Source organism: Terrapene carolina, unplaced genomic scaffold, assembly GCF_002925995.2.
Source record: "Terrapene carolina triunguis isolate 2854851 unplaced genomic scaffold, T_m_triunguis-2.0 Scaffold89, whole genome shotgun sequence".
NCBI lineage: Eukaryota > Metazoa > Chordata > Testudines > Emydidae > Terrapene > Terrapene triunguis.
The window spans coordinates 21,289,637-21,304,895 of NW_020664440.1; the positions used below are offsets into that span (position 1 = coordinate 21,289,637).

Below are 15,259 nucleotides of genomic sequence, written 5' to 3' on the forward strand. Positions count from 1 at the left end.
CCAGGGGGCCTTACATAAGGCCTCATCTTATATAACCACCAGGGGGCTTTACATAAGGCCATGATTTATTACCTTGCAAGTGTCCCATCGTGACCCTTACCCTCTCTGGAACTTTACATCCCCACATTCACGTAGCTGAAGTTGCGTACCTTAGTTTGATTTGGGGGTTTAGTGTAGACCAAGCCTTAGTAAAGAAGGAGCCAGTTGCCATTGGCATTTTAAGCACTGGTCTTGTAGATCGGCTTTCTACAGGGTTAGCTACAGTACTTAGAACACCAGCAGCTGAATGGTGCACTGTCCACATTAGAGCTCCACGGGTAGAACTAAAGCTAGTGATAGCAATGATGGGGAAACAGCCCAGTGCAGACAATCCCTGAGTTGCAATTACTTAGGGCATGCAAGCAAAGCTAAAGGCACGTTGGATGCATTTACTGCAGTCTGGCTTTAAATAGAAAGGGAAATCAATACTCATTTACAGTATCTGGCAATCACTGAACCAAAACATACATGCACAGCTACAGCAAAGCAGAAATAACAACACTTATTGAAACGGCAAGCTGTTATTCTGCTGAGGGAATGCTGTGTCTTATGTGCATTCTTACATTAGAAACTGAGATATACTGCCCATCTTTGCACATTTTAAAAACTATAACAATGTCAGAAGCAATCAATCAAAATACTATGATTGTTAACTCAACGGCTGCTGGACTCTGCTCCAGCTTCTGTGCTGTGGTGAAAGGAAGGAGGATTCCTTTTGGACTGCCAGCATACCAAGATGTCATAGTTAGTATATGGGATAGCACTGGGGAGTCTGCCTCACGCCAGGTTTGGAAGGGCCAAAGGATTGCCATCTGTCTCCAATGTTGTAGAATTGTCCAATCCATGTCTGGCAAGCAGGACACTTTTCTCAGTCTGAAAATGATTTGGGGCTGGCAAAATGTTATGCAGTCTTAATGTTGCATTACAATGTGATGCTGTTTTGTATGACATCACTACTCTGTGTGACATGACTTTCCTTCCTGATGCAAACTCCAAAAGGTGGGCAGCAGTAAAAGCAGAAACTGCAGTTTTTAAACAAATAAACATTCCCTAACCACTGCTGCAAGAACCTGAAAATAAAACTGGAGATAAACAAAAGTGAAACTCTTCATTGATTTCCATTGCCCTATTTGGGAGCATGCAACCAGTAAACAACTAGCATAAATAATAACAGCTAGCTCCCATATGGTGTTTTTCATCCACAGAGCTCACAGTGCTTTACAAAAGAGGAAAGTATGTTATTCCCATTTTACAGCTGGATAAACTGAAGCCCAAGAAGTGAAATGCCTTGCCCATGGTCACACAGTAGAGCAGTGGCACAGATGGAAATAAAATCTAGAGGTGAAATCCTGGCCCCACTAAAGTCAATGGGAGTGTTGCTATTGGCTTCAATGGCACCAGGATTTCGCTCTAGGTCACCTGAGTTCCAGTCCAATGCCTTGTCCACTGGGCCACAGCGAATGGCAAAATGTATTTTTATAAGTCTTTCTGTTTTGATAACCGATGGTGGTGTTAGTAATGTAGAAAGGGAAATGTACTTGTTTACAATAGAAGGTATTTTTAAGTTTATGGTGTCCCTTGCTAAAATCCCTTATAGTCAGCCTGAATGATGGTTTAAATATTGACCTACTGAATATCCCTTTAATGAAATGAGATTATAAATGAAGTTCATAATACAGTTTTTTAATATTCCAAATATTGTAAAATAGCTTTCGTGTCAGATTAAAAAAAAAGACAGCTTCACCACTAAGTCAGCTAGATGTTATCTCTAGAGGAGCTTAATTACTTACTGCTTCCTCATCACTTCTCACTCCTTCAGCCCAGCAAATTAAGCCACCACAGATCTGCGGAGTTTGACAGGTGAGTTTGAAACCTCACTGAATTGGCATTGAATAACAAAGGTAAAAACGTTAAAAAAAGGCCCATCTGTATAGCTGCAGAGAGCTGACAGACACCGCAAATTAAATCTTCTTTCTATTCTCAGATAGGACAGTCTTTTCCACCCACTTAGTCTCAAGCCTGAACAGGAAAGAGGGAGATAATACACAATAGCCTCTTGTTCAGCTCAGGTCAGTGAGTTTCCTGAAAAGAGAATACTAATCTTTCTTCCTTGTAAACGGTGTTGTTTGTTTACTGCACCTTCTCTATCTAGCTGGCTGGTACAATCTATACACAATAATAGAGTACACAATTACTGTATTGATTTATTCCTTATGAGTGTCTGAAGTCCTTAAAATTCTGTTGCCCTTCTTGCTCTTCTTCCGTTATCTGATCACTATCTGGGCAACTTATTCCTAGGCTTGGTCTACACTACCAACTTATGTCGGTATAACTACGTTGCTCAGGGCTAGGAATTTCCACACCCCTGAGCAATGCAGTTATACCGACGTAACTTCTGGTGTAGACAGCTCGATGGGAGGTCCTTCTACTGTCAAAATAGCTACCACCTCCTGGGGAGGTGGATTAACTACGCTGACAGGCGAAGCTCTCCCATTGACATAGATAGCATCTTCACTAAGTGCTACAGCAGCACTGCTGCAAATGTAGACAGCCCCCTAGTTGAAAGGTAGAGTACACACCTTGAATCACAGGACATCAGGAACAAGACACCTTCAGGGAATGCTGAGTAATATTTTTCCCTTCTTCTCCAGAACCTTCCATCAAGGACATCAGCTCACGTTACAAATAATTAATTTAACCTTACAATACCACTAAGGCTTATTACACCTATTTTATAGATGAGGAAACTAAGGTGTGGAGAGATTAAGGGCCCACTCCTGCAAACCATTGATCATGTAAGGTCCTTGCAAAAAATGAACCCAAGAATACTACAATATCAAACACTGTATTAAGACACAGCTGATCACTGTATTGACCATGTTATTTGTATGTTGACTGTCTGTTTTGTCTTTTCAGCTTCTGAGGCTTTGTGCCTTCATCATCTCTTTTTATGGTAGTGTCCAGAGACCCCAATCACTATGCTAGGTGTTGTACAAACATGTATGAAGACAAGTCCCTGCTTGAAGAACTAAGAGCCTGGCTCCCCAGACTTACATTAAGTAAGGAGTCTCTTTGGTTTCAGTGGGAGTATTCATGTCGTATGGGACTACTCAGTGTAGAAAGGTCCTTATAAAATAAATGTTGTTTTTGTGAGCACTACCAGCAACTTCTTACAATAATAATAACAGTTCCATTGATTTCACGGGGACGCCCTGCGCCAGTAAGGGAGTGCAGGATCAGGTGTTAAGTGACTGGGTGGTCGCACAATAAGGCCTGCACTAGAGCAGTTTTTGTACCATTATAACTATGTCAGTTGGGAGTGTGTGACTTTTTTACTGATGTAGTTATATTAGTACAAGCCCTAATGTGGATGCAGTTATCCTGGTATAAAGGTGCCTTATTACCTTTCCTGTACAGCAGTGGGTCCCAAACTTGGAAGAGTGTTGCCATTTTCATAATGTAATAAAAATACTGTAATTATACATAATAAAAAATAATAGTGTGTAATAAGCATGTCATAAAAACAAATTTTATATTTCCAAGATCACTGCTTTTATCAATTATACTCACGTAAAGGAGAAAATCCCTGGAAATATTCATTTTTAGGAGGGGGTTCATGAGACTTGACATTTTAGTGAAAGGGGTTCACAGGTTGTTAAAGTTTGGGAACCACTGCTCTATGGGGAGAGATCTTCCTGAGCAGGCAATGGGTGGAGCGACACCTGAAGCCACAGGGTCCCGCCCACAGCCCTACAGGGAATGCCACAAACTCCCAGGGTATGTGACAGAGTGAGCCTGATTCAGCTACTCGTCCAGAAGGGCTCCTAGAAAACCGCTATGCAGACAGTTCTGAAGTAAGAAGGTACTGCTGACCTTTTCCCCTCTGAGTTAGCTCCAGGAAGAAGTTATTCTCCGGTGTGTTGGAACATTTATTTTCCTTTTGATCCCCCACTGGAAGGGACATAAGAAGGCCCGCAAAGGGCGGGGTCTCCCTTGCTAAAACTAAGAAAGCAGGGCCTCAATGTAAGCCACTCAGTGTAGCTAACTTGGCATGGCCAGGGTCTCCCACATCTGGGAGAAAAATCTAAGGGGCCTCGTTTACAAACAGATTCCTCATTTTTACAATGGCAGAGTTTGTTGTTATTAGTCGGGTAACAACCAACTAGGCACCTTTGTTTTGTCCTTTGCTTCTTAAAAGAGGTGGTGACCTGAGTGCTAAAGACGTCCAAACAGGTCACTTTTCTAAGGGGAAGGGTTTTGTTTCTACAGATGGGGTGGGAGAACAGAAACTTAACTAAGCTAAAGTATGTGAGGGCCAAATTCATCCTTGGTGTAAGCTGGCCGATGTCAGTGCAGTTACACCTGGGATGAACTCAGCTCACCTTACCAGACATCAATGGTTTTCAGCCTGTGGTCTGCGGACCCCTGGGGTTCTGCAGACTATATCTAAGATTTCCAATGGGGTCCGCACCTCCATTTGAAATTGTTATGGGCCCACAAATGAAAAACAGTTGAAAACCACTGCCATACATGATATACAGCACATAGAGGAAGTATTAAAGATTAACACTGTCAAATCAACACTCAGGGCTTTATATACTATAGTGTTGTGTTGTTGTCTGTATTTTTAAATGTTTCCCTCTTCTATATCTCAATCATTTATGCTTCTCCTTAATGCTAATACTTTCTTTGCACCATGGTGAATTACCTTAACTGGAAATGGAACATCCTTTTATGATTTTTTTTTCTTTTTTCATTTCCAAGGGAAAAAAACAAACCAGCTTCAAATAGGAGGGACCCTTTGACAGCCAGAAGGGCTGCTTCTATTCTTGCTGTAGATGTTTCCAACCGCCTTCATTAGTAGGATGATTTTTTACCAGTTACCACAAGAATATTCCACATAAACAAATCTGTCTTTGTTTTGCAATGGGACCCAAGAAAAAAGGCAAACAAGCTGCTTCATGAATAGCAGCTATTATTATCCTGCCTGTGTCTTTGGGACACCTGCACCAGTAGGGTCAGTTTCTGAGCCCAGGTGTGCAACACTCTTGAATGCAAAATGAAAGCAATGCAGCACTGTGGACACCTGTATGAGAGCAAGAGCTGCTTTTAGGAGCGCTCCATGATGAATGCCATAGATATGGGATTCCAAGCTGGTCCTTAGGCAATTGAAATGAAAGCAGAATTATTTTAGCTATCCAGGTGCCTCCAGCCTGACACATTCTTGGACTCGTGCTCCCCAGCCATGTGAAGATTGATAGGGGAGGAAGGATGAGAAGCGAAGAAGGACGATTGTGTAGTTGATTTGCAGGACATGGAGTCAGGAGACTTGAGTTCTGTTCTGGGTTCTGCCACTGACTTAAGGTTAAACCTTTCTCCCCTCACTCATGCAAATAGTGCATTTCACATTACAGGGATTACTAGTGTGGGAGTTTGACTCTGAGGGTATGTCTACACTGCAAAAAAAATGTGTTCTTAACTTGGGCTGAACTAGTAGTGATGAAGACATGGTTACTGGGGTTCTCAACTTGAGTTCAAGTTTAAGCTTATAGCAACTTGGGATTGATCTCAAGCTGCAAAGCCAAATTGCTGTGTCTTCACTGCTATTTTAGCATGGGTTAGCTAACCCAATTTAAGACTACATTTTTTTTTTTGCAGTGTAGAACATATCCATAAGCCTTCTCTACACACCAAAGTTGCAGTGCTTTAACTACAGGTCTGTTGCATCTTACGCGCATTTAACATGCGCGATTTCAGCTTTACGAGGTCGGCAAAAACAAAAAAAAAAACAAGAGAAAAATAACAATTTTAATACTGTACCTGTAGTGCGGGCGATTCCACCCACCATTGAACTCAATGTAATTTTGACTATACGCGGTTTTCGCTTTACGCGCTAACCGCGGAACGGAACCCCTGCGTAAGATGAGACAGACCTGTATACCATATGCAAATGGCACAATCCCCTCCCCCTCCCACTGTGGACACAGTTATACCAGTATACATCTGCTTATACCATTGTAGCTTTTTCCTGTACAGCAGTGGTTCCCAAACTTTAACAACTTGTGAACCCCTTTCACTAAAATGTCAAGTCTTGCGAACCCCCTCCTAAAAATGAATATTTCCAGGGATTTTCTCCCTTACCTGAGTATAAATGATAAAAGCAGTGATCTTGGAAATATAAAATTTGTTTTATGACAGGCTTATTACACACTATTTATTATTTATCATTACAGTATTTTTATTACATTATGAAAATGGCAACACTCTTCCAAGATCTCACTTTCGTAGCTTGTATCACTTTGAATAAGCCTGTTATAAGACAAGGCTCCTATGTTTCATCAAGGAGTATCAGATGAAACAGCATGAAGGTATTTAAGAAGCCAACTCAAATCATTCCTCCTACACAAGCATTCAGGTCTTGAGCAGTCCAGGCAAACAACACACGTTACAACAAAGCTTAAACTTGTTCTTCATAATAATTTTTAAAACAACACTAGCTGCAGACTTCATTTTAAAAACAGCAAAGAATATCCACTTCCCTTTCCATTTCTTATAAGAAGTCTTGAAGTTTAAATCTCCTCAGTGTGATAGATAGGCTTGCTTTGATCTGCTTAGCTCTTGGAAGTTCAGGGGCTCCGGGCTGCTGGCCCTGTGCTGCCCGGGGTCCCTAGGGACAGCTCTGTCTGCCATTTTTTCCCGAGAACTCCCTGTAATATTTCGCGACCCCCCAAGGGTTCACGAACCCCAGTTTGGGAACCATTGCCCTAGATGACTGCAATCTCCTCCTTTTGAAAGGCCTGCTCTCTACTGTACATGATTGACAGGCCTGGAGAGACAGGGCTAGCCCTGCTCCCCCACGGCCTTTCTGGTGCCTGACTCATTAGCATGGCGATGCACCCTGTCACATACCCTCCCCCCCAAAACGACACAGGCGTGTCACCTTCTGGGGTGGGTTTGCCTTCCTTGTGCATTATAGTGTCCGTGCTATATTATATTATTATAGCTTTGCCTGGCCGATGAGGCACCTGGAACTGGTATGGTTGTAGAGGTTCCAATGCATGATTCTCACGTCTGTGTCATTCATTGTGCATGATCTGAAAGCAACAAAAAGGGGTTCCCTAATAGGTCATGAGGTAAAGCGTCGATGGCCCACTTCAGGACCAGGGCTTCCTTTTCTGTTACAGAGAAGGTCCTTTCATGTGGTTTTGAGTTCCTCTCCCTCCGAGATCTAGGAGAGCATCCCCGCCCCCTGTCTGATGCGTCTGTCTGAAGTATAAACTCCTTCGAGCAGTCTGGGTTGAAGAGTGCGGGATCATGACACGTCTCTTTCAACATTTTAAAGGTTGCATCCCAATTGTCTGACCACTACACTTTGTGTGGTTTCTTGTCACGGATGTATGTGGGGCTGCAATGGTGCCAAAATTAGGGACAAAGCATCTGGAGTATCCAGCCAACCCTGAAAATTGTCTAACTTGCTTTTTGAGCGTGGGTATCGAGTAGTTGGTCAAAACCTGCACCCTGTCCACAGATGTGTGTATATGTCCGCCTCCCACCATACAGCCCAGGTACATGGTTATTTTATTTCCAGATTTGCTCTTAACCGGGTTGGTGATCAGGCCTGCTTGGGCAATCTACTGCAGTGCCGGAGTAACACGGTGGAGGTCTGGGCTATGTATGACTACATCGTCCAAATAAGCCGCAGCGTATCACCCATGTGGAAGGAGCATCTGATCCATTAACCTCTGAAAGGTCACCTCCACCCCATACAGCTCAAACGGCATCATTAGAAAACTGTACAGTGCAAAGGGGAGGGCGAACTAGGGTGACCAGACAGCAAGTGTGAAAAATCGGGACGGGGTGGGAGGTAATAGGGGCCTATATAAGACAAAACCCCAAATATCGGGACTGTCCCTATAAAATCGGGACATCTGGTCACCCTAGGGAGAACACAGTGTGAATTTGGAACTAACCAATACATGATTGAAAAGGCTAGGGAGGCAGGGCTATTGCAGCACAAGGAGCTTTCCCTGCACCTTCCTCATCAGGGTGGGGGTTTATACACCCTGTCACATTCTTCCTTTTTTTCTTTTTTTGCTTTGGTTAGTTGCTTATCTATTCATTTTGTAAGTGCCTGAAAGTTTCATTAAACCGTATTACTTGGCCTTGCTGTGAGCTGGGCTGTTTCTCTGGAAATGCTATAGAAATTCTGGTAATGAACTGCCAAAATCAGCAAGCAATATGTAATGATTTAAGGCTCCATTCAAAATAAAACCTGCTTGGATTTCTACACCACAGGGGCAAGACCCAAGAGGGAGAGGGATTTATTTTAACATTGGGTTGGTCCTTTGGTGCTGTTGAGCTGGAAAGAATTAAAAGGGATTTTACAAAGGATAAAGGCTCTAGAAACATTAAATGCAAAAATAGTTTTGTTGTTTTTTTAAAATGTTATTTTTAATAGTAATTTAACTGTTTTCAGCTGTAGATTGGAAGGCACGTCTCAAAGGTGGATAAGCTTCATGCGTGGCATATAAGCAATTAGATAGCTAGATAGATTATTATTTCCATTCTACTGATGTGGAAGCTGAGGCTAGGTCTACACTAAAAAGTTAAGTGGGCGCAGCTACATCACTCAGGGGTGTGAAAAATGCACACTCCTGAGTTACATAGTTAAGCTGACCTAACCCTGGGTGTAGTCAGCACTAAGTTGACAGAAGAATTCTTCCATCGACCTAGCTTCTGCCTCTCAGGGAGCTGGATTACCTACAGTGACGGAGGAACCCCTCCCATCGCTGTCATGAGTGTCTATGTTGAAACATGACAGTGGTGCAGTTACAGCCGTTTAAATGTAGACATAGCCTGAGGCATTGAGAAGTACAAGATCCACATTTTCAAAAGTGTCCTCTAACTTAGGGTGTCTCAGGCTTGGGGTGTCTGACCTGACAAGCACAGGAGCTGATTTTTTTTTAGACGTGCTGAGCACCCTTACCTCCATCTGAAGTCACTGGGAACTACATGCACTCAGCACTTCTGAAAGCCCAAGTCGTCTCAAGTTTGTACACACAAATGTGATGGCGTCCAAAACCTGTGGCTCAGTGGTGGGCAACCTGCGGCCCATCAGGGTAATCTGGTTGCAGGCTGCGAGACATTTTGCTGACGTTGACCGTCCGCAGGCACAGCCCCCTGCCGTTCCCAGTGGCCGTGGTTGCCCATCACTGCTGTGGATGCTTTCAAAAGTGTCAGCTTATAGGACTAGTTCAAGCCCACACATCTGTGAATGCTGGGAACAGAACATGGGTTTCTTAACTCTTTGCCTTCATTTCTATTCAAACAGCCAGTCGGGGACTTAACAATGCTATGGTTTTTTTTACTGTAAGCACTATTTTTTAACTAAGGCCTTGTCTACACTAGTGATGTAAGTCGATCTGAGTTACGCTACTTAAGCTACGTACGTTACAGTGTCTGTGTCGCGCTATGTCTATGGGAGACGCTCTCCCACTGACATAGCTTCCGCCTCTCATTGAGATGGATTAATTAAGTCAATGGGAGAGTGCTCTCTCATTGACTTATAGCGTCTTCACCAGACCCACTAAATTGATCGCAGCAGTGCCGATTTATCCCAAAAGGCCTAAGGTAGGATTCCCTTATTGCATGATGTCCTACATGTGGGCAGAAGTGAACCTGTCCTGGTATTAATGACTAGCTGATACTCCAAACACTGTTGACCTGTCCTGAACATGCTCTGCCACAGTCCAGTTATAGCTTTCAATGCGTTGGTTAGCACCTGATGCGAAGGTTTAACCATTATCATGCTATACAAGATATGCCTATTGTATCACTAGGATGAATGAGTCAATCTTGTTAACCACACTAGCATGTCCCTACTCTTTTCCCAACATTTTCTTGGGTGTTAACTTGGCCTCTGAATTACATTTTGTAATGCAAAAGTTTCATTTACAATAAAACAGGTTCAACAAGTTGAACAACTTACAGGTGTTACCCAAATGCACCTGCCTTGCTGTTTGCAAAGAGAGCTGAGCAGAACAAAACACCCACTCCAAAGCTGCACCATTGGGAATAACATCCCACCCTAAAGGAGTGAGAGGAAAAGATCACCACCTCCCTTCGCTAGCCCCATTATTATCGAATCTATCTATCCCATACCCATCACTGTGACATCAGAGTGCCTTTGCTTCATAGGAGGTAACTACCTAAATCTCTCTTCTCAACAAAACAACAGACCTGGCTGAGGCTCTCTCAGTGGGGATGGGGGTTCACTCGCTATATCCTTAGCCTTTGCGGTTCCCTACATTCATTTGTAACAAAGATTCCCTATGCACAAGTATGGGCCAAGGGGATCTGTGGATGCTCAGTGCCATACAGGACCAGGCCTTGTATATTTCTATCCACTAAGCAAGAGATCCTATAAACGCCCCATTTTCCTGACAAATCATTTGACACAAAGCTGCAGCCCTTCAGTCTACTGCAGCTGTTATCCACCTTAACGTGCCTGTTTCTCAGAGTAAAAGAGGGGCACTTTAGAAGGGGTAGTAGCTGTCACCTGGCCCTGTTCTCAGGGGTATTTAGCCATCATTTAGAGCATGGCCCCTGGCCAATGTATTTTACTTTATTTTACCTTTGGCAAATTTCCTGTTTCTTTCCCCTGGGAAGGGACCAAGGGTAATAAATCTCTACCAGTGGAACCCAAGTCAATGCTAACCTTTGGACATGTGCAGCTATCTAAAGCCCTCAGCTGGGATTTGATCAATGAAAGGTTCTGTTTGAGCATTACAGCAGCACATGTTAATATTAAGGTTCCCAAAGCAAGTCAGCAGTTGAATAACACTACATTTATTGTAGCTAAAATAATAATTGCAATAGTTGCCCTCATCAATATTTGAAACAGAATACATTCATAACGGGCCTGTAAACCTTCCTTGAGGTCTCCTGATCTCATTTTCATTGAATGTTTAAAGTTGGATAAAAGTGACTGAGCTTCTGCATATAAAAGAGAAAAACTCTTGAATACTTTTGAAGAGAGAGATAAATGTATTTTCTGTTGTTCTTTCAATCTAAACATTCCAAGAGCATTCATGACAGTTGGATCTAGGTAGTAAATTGTTATTCAGTTACTTACACACACTCTCTCTCTCTCTCTCATACACGCAAAGCAAAGCTAAAACACACACACACACACACCCCACACACACTTAAGAGCCACTTGTAAATGAGCAGCACTGATCCTGTTTACTTTGTTGTTACAAAACTAGGGCAACCTCATTCTCAATTAACTACTTGGTGCGCAGAGCCTTGAAAAGATGAGCTAGTGCAAGGAATTAAACACCAAGTTTTAACTTCCACTTCATCATCCTTTCATTTCTTGATCAAAGACTCATCTGCTCCCCACTAATTTTCTAAGAAATTAAACATGAAAAGAGAATGCAATTCCACAACTGAGTGAAGAACACTGTGGGCAGTTAATGATTAATTAGCATTATAATACATGACAGGCTGGTTTCACAGAAGAAGCTCATTTTGCTACTGAATTTGTTCTGTAGAGGAAATCTTTAGGCTGGTGCCAGAACTATATACAAACCAATGCCAAAAAGTTTCCTCCTGGTTTTTGGAAGACACAGTGGGGTTAGAAATAACTGCTTGAGTTGCTGCCTGGACCAGGTGATTTTAAGCTAAGACAGTTGTGTTATAGCCTGATCCTAAAACTGTTGACATCAATGGGATTGAGTTTAATGGGCTTTGGATCAGGCCCCAAAAGTTCACCTGTTTGGTGACAGGATAACAGTGGATGTTGCTTCAAGGACAGCAAACTGGGTTTTCCCACATGTGCACTTCAGGAGTACTTGTGTCATCCACATAACTGCTGTCTGGCTTGGTAATGGTTATGGGAGCTGAAGCAGAAGGCTAGGTAACCTCAGCCATATTTCTACTACTCAGCAAGACCCACTGATTGATCCTGAAACAGAAATGTGACAAAGGAGTTGGACAGCTGGGGCAGAAAAGTTTAACTTCCTGCTATTCCTTGGGCAGCCATTTCCCACAAATGTCTATCCCTCCAATGCAATGTAAATCCGGTTTGATTGCAGAAAAGACAAACAACAGGGGAACAGATGTCTTTTCATATGTAGCTATCTGTATAGCTAGTGCTAGCATTCATACACATCAAGCCAGCATCTTGTAACAGTGACTGGCAGGTAGAAGTAAGATCATAAATAACTAGAGAAATACACAGGCAATTTTCTACCACACTACTATATTCATACTTTTAAAAACACATACCCTAACTCAGAAGCCATTACAGTAAAAGATTATGAATAAATAAGAGATTACTTAAATTTCTTAATCTGATTATTTGTCCACGTTCCATCACTGAGTTCAGCTTTGAAACCACAGACAATTTAAAGTGGAAGATCCATCCAAGTAATTTTCCAACTATAAATTTAGTAAGAAGTAAATTACATATAGTGTGTAAAAACCTGTCATTGCACTGGGATTTATAGCACCGCTGTTATAGCTGAATCAGACCTCTAGTGTTTGATTTATTAACACTAAATATAATGACAAACGCTGGGCAATGAAAGCCTGTGTATTTCACACATCTCTGAAAGTTGGTGATATCTGATTAAAAATATCTACTATTGCTGAAATGCATCATATGCATGATATTTCCAAGGCTACTGAAATGTCACCCTGTTCAACTGAGCATGAAATGAAAGTAAGTACAAATCTTGCAAAACATTACTCAAGTAAGTAGTCCCCATTTATGCAAGTAGTAAGGCCTGCTCGGGTGAGTAAGGAGTTATAGGCTCTAATCTTTACATTGGAAGCGCTCTGGGGCAGGGATATGCCTTTTTATTGATTCTGTAAAGCGCCATGAACACCTATGATACTGTATAATCTATAGATAATTAAGTTACGCTAATGGAGTCTTATTTATTGAGAACAAATGCATCATTTGAAAGTGCTCACCTTGGAGTTGCGGCTGGTTTCCAATATCTGCAGAAAAGATATTGTCCATCTGCATTGACCATATGAGGGAGGTCCTGATAAGGGATATTCTGAGGACTCCGTCTTGGGGAATTTTCCTCAGGCATCCTAGAAGACTGACCTATAAGGTGTTGGAAAAAACAGGACATACTTTAAAGAGGAGCAGGAAAGGTATTGGCAGAGGGGTTTACTAAGTACACACATTCAAGAAAGTCAACAAGGCAACTGACAGTGGTGGAAATGTTTCTCCCACCCCACCAAAGATCCACAAAACTGGGCTCAATCTCATCTGCTTCTTGCAACTGCTCTGAGACTGAAGACTCACATTTTTTTTTAGAGAAAATGTTCACATTATTAGAGAGGGGGAAGATAACAACCCAACCACACAGCTTCATTACTGCTTTTTTCCCCTTCTCCCATCTGTGTTTATTTTACATCGTCTTGGAAAACGGCTCTTAAAAAGAATATTTAGCTGCAATCAAGTGCAAATTGTAAAGCACCACTATGGATACAAGGAGACAGCTGCATAAAAGATTCATCTCTCTTAACATCTCCAAAGAACGGCGACGGGTGCGCAATAATGAGGTGCCTGGTGGCACTGTGTGGTTATGAGGCTCCTTTCTGACATCTGAAAAGGAAAACATATAGGAGGATTCGCAGCAAACCTGTTTTCATCCTGTGCAAGGGTTTGCATCCCAGAGAGACGCCCGCATTGCAAGTCAAATAGAAGCATATAGAGCCTTTTGCATATCGCCGCTAAGATACAGTAACACCCAGCCAAACATTCAGCACCCCCAGCCCCAGATCAATTCCTTTCCGTTGCAAAAAAAAAGGGCAACAGAGATCTCTTCCCCTTGCAAGCTTCTGTGCTGGCTGCGATCCGCTCCCCCAAGCTCCTCGTTGCAATCTCTCTTTAGGGAAACTCGCCCGTAATTCATCACTTCTTGTTCATTTCATCACTTTTCTTAAACAAATCGCATGTGTGGGCTGAGGTGGTGGTGGGAGGGGAGGTGATGGGGTCCACTTTCCAGAAGCTGCCGCACACACATCAAAGGCACCTTGAGCACAGGCAGCGGGGTGGCACCGGGAGACTGGTACGGAAAGTTACTGTTGCTGCAGGTTGCTTGCAAACTTTACTTCCTTCCTGTCACTTGCTGTGAAGGGGCATGGGGGGTGGGGGTGGGAGAAAGTGGGGCTCTCCACTCAGCTCCCTGCTGCAGTCATCGCGAGTGGGGGGAAAAAACACAACTTCCCCAGCTGCTTCTCTCTAGTAGCGAGACCGGGCAGAGGAAGAAGAACTCAGAGACATTTAATCTGCTCAGATGCCAAAGAGAGCCAAGGTTTCACAGGCAAAAAAAATAAAATAAAATCCCCCTGGGCTTCAAATGCATCAGGGAGCCCTGGTTTCCAATGCAACAGACACCCCTGGCTTCCAATGCACCAGGGTCCTTTGCACCCCCCAGCCCCGGGCTCCCGGCACGTGAAGGGCGAGGGAGCTGTTTCAAGGGACGTTACCCGTGGCTGAGAAGCGCGGCGTGTTCGCAGCTGCCCGGGGAGTCAATGGCCCCGGGAGCAGCTCGCTGGCTCCGCGCCGGCGCCCCGCTCCATTCACGCATCCGCGGCGGTTCCGCTGCCGAGTTAATCCTAGAGCCGAGCGGTGGTGCCGAGAAAACCCCGGCTGGCAGGGGCCCAGGAGGGCAGGCGCACTGGGGCCGGCTCCGAGAGGAGGGTGGAGCAGCAGCAGCCTGCCGGGCACGGCGAGGATCCTGGCTCAGGGCAGGTCGCTCTGCCCGGTGCACGTGTGGCCAGGCAGGGACCCGCAGCAGCCAGGCCCCAGGGTCCTAGGGGACCCAGACCCCGGTACTTAACTCGGGATCTCCCCGAGGGCGCAAGCAGCGCTCTGAGTCATGTCGCTGATCCAGACGGCAAGGCAGCCTGTGTCTCCTCCAGCCTGGCGTTCAGTCAATAATAAATTAATAATCACTAACCTCATTTCGAGGCGAGCCAGGGAAACCCCAGGAAAGAGGCAATCCCCACGCGCGGTGTATTGCTCACCTCCCTCGCCTCAGTACATGGGTGGCGTGCCCGAGCCCACTTATCCACTGACACTTTAAAAACCCTTGCACCCCAATCTGGGTCTATGCAGGTTATGCGATATGTATGTATCTTTCCATCCTTGCAAACCATACCTGTACCCCCCATAACCGAAGCCTGACCCCAG

At 43.9% G+C, this 15,259-nt stretch overlaps 1 protein-coding gene across 2 annotated transcripts in view; it reads right to left on the reverse strand.

Moving 5' to 3' along the window:
- MGLL (monoglyceride lipase) overlaps positions 1-14,946 on the reverse strand; it is an 86,944-nt gene extending 71,998 nt beyond the window's left edge. Inside the window, exons 1-2 of one of the 2 annotated variants that reach the window (XM_024220757.3) lie at positions 14,554-14,946; positions 13,021-13,159 (exon numbers count right to left, since the gene is read on the reverse strand). In XM_024220757.3, the coding sequence (XP_024076525.1) occupies positions 13,021-13,145 (125 nt within the window). In that variant the 5' untranslated portion in view covers positions 13,146-13,159; positions 14,554-14,946. Of the gene's footprint in view, positions 1-13,020; positions 13,160-13,703; positions 14,045-14,553 lie in introns of those variants that run through there. The other variant, XM_024220749.3, reaches the window with a different exon arrangement.
- Positions 14,947-15,259: the final 313 nt, after the last annotated feature.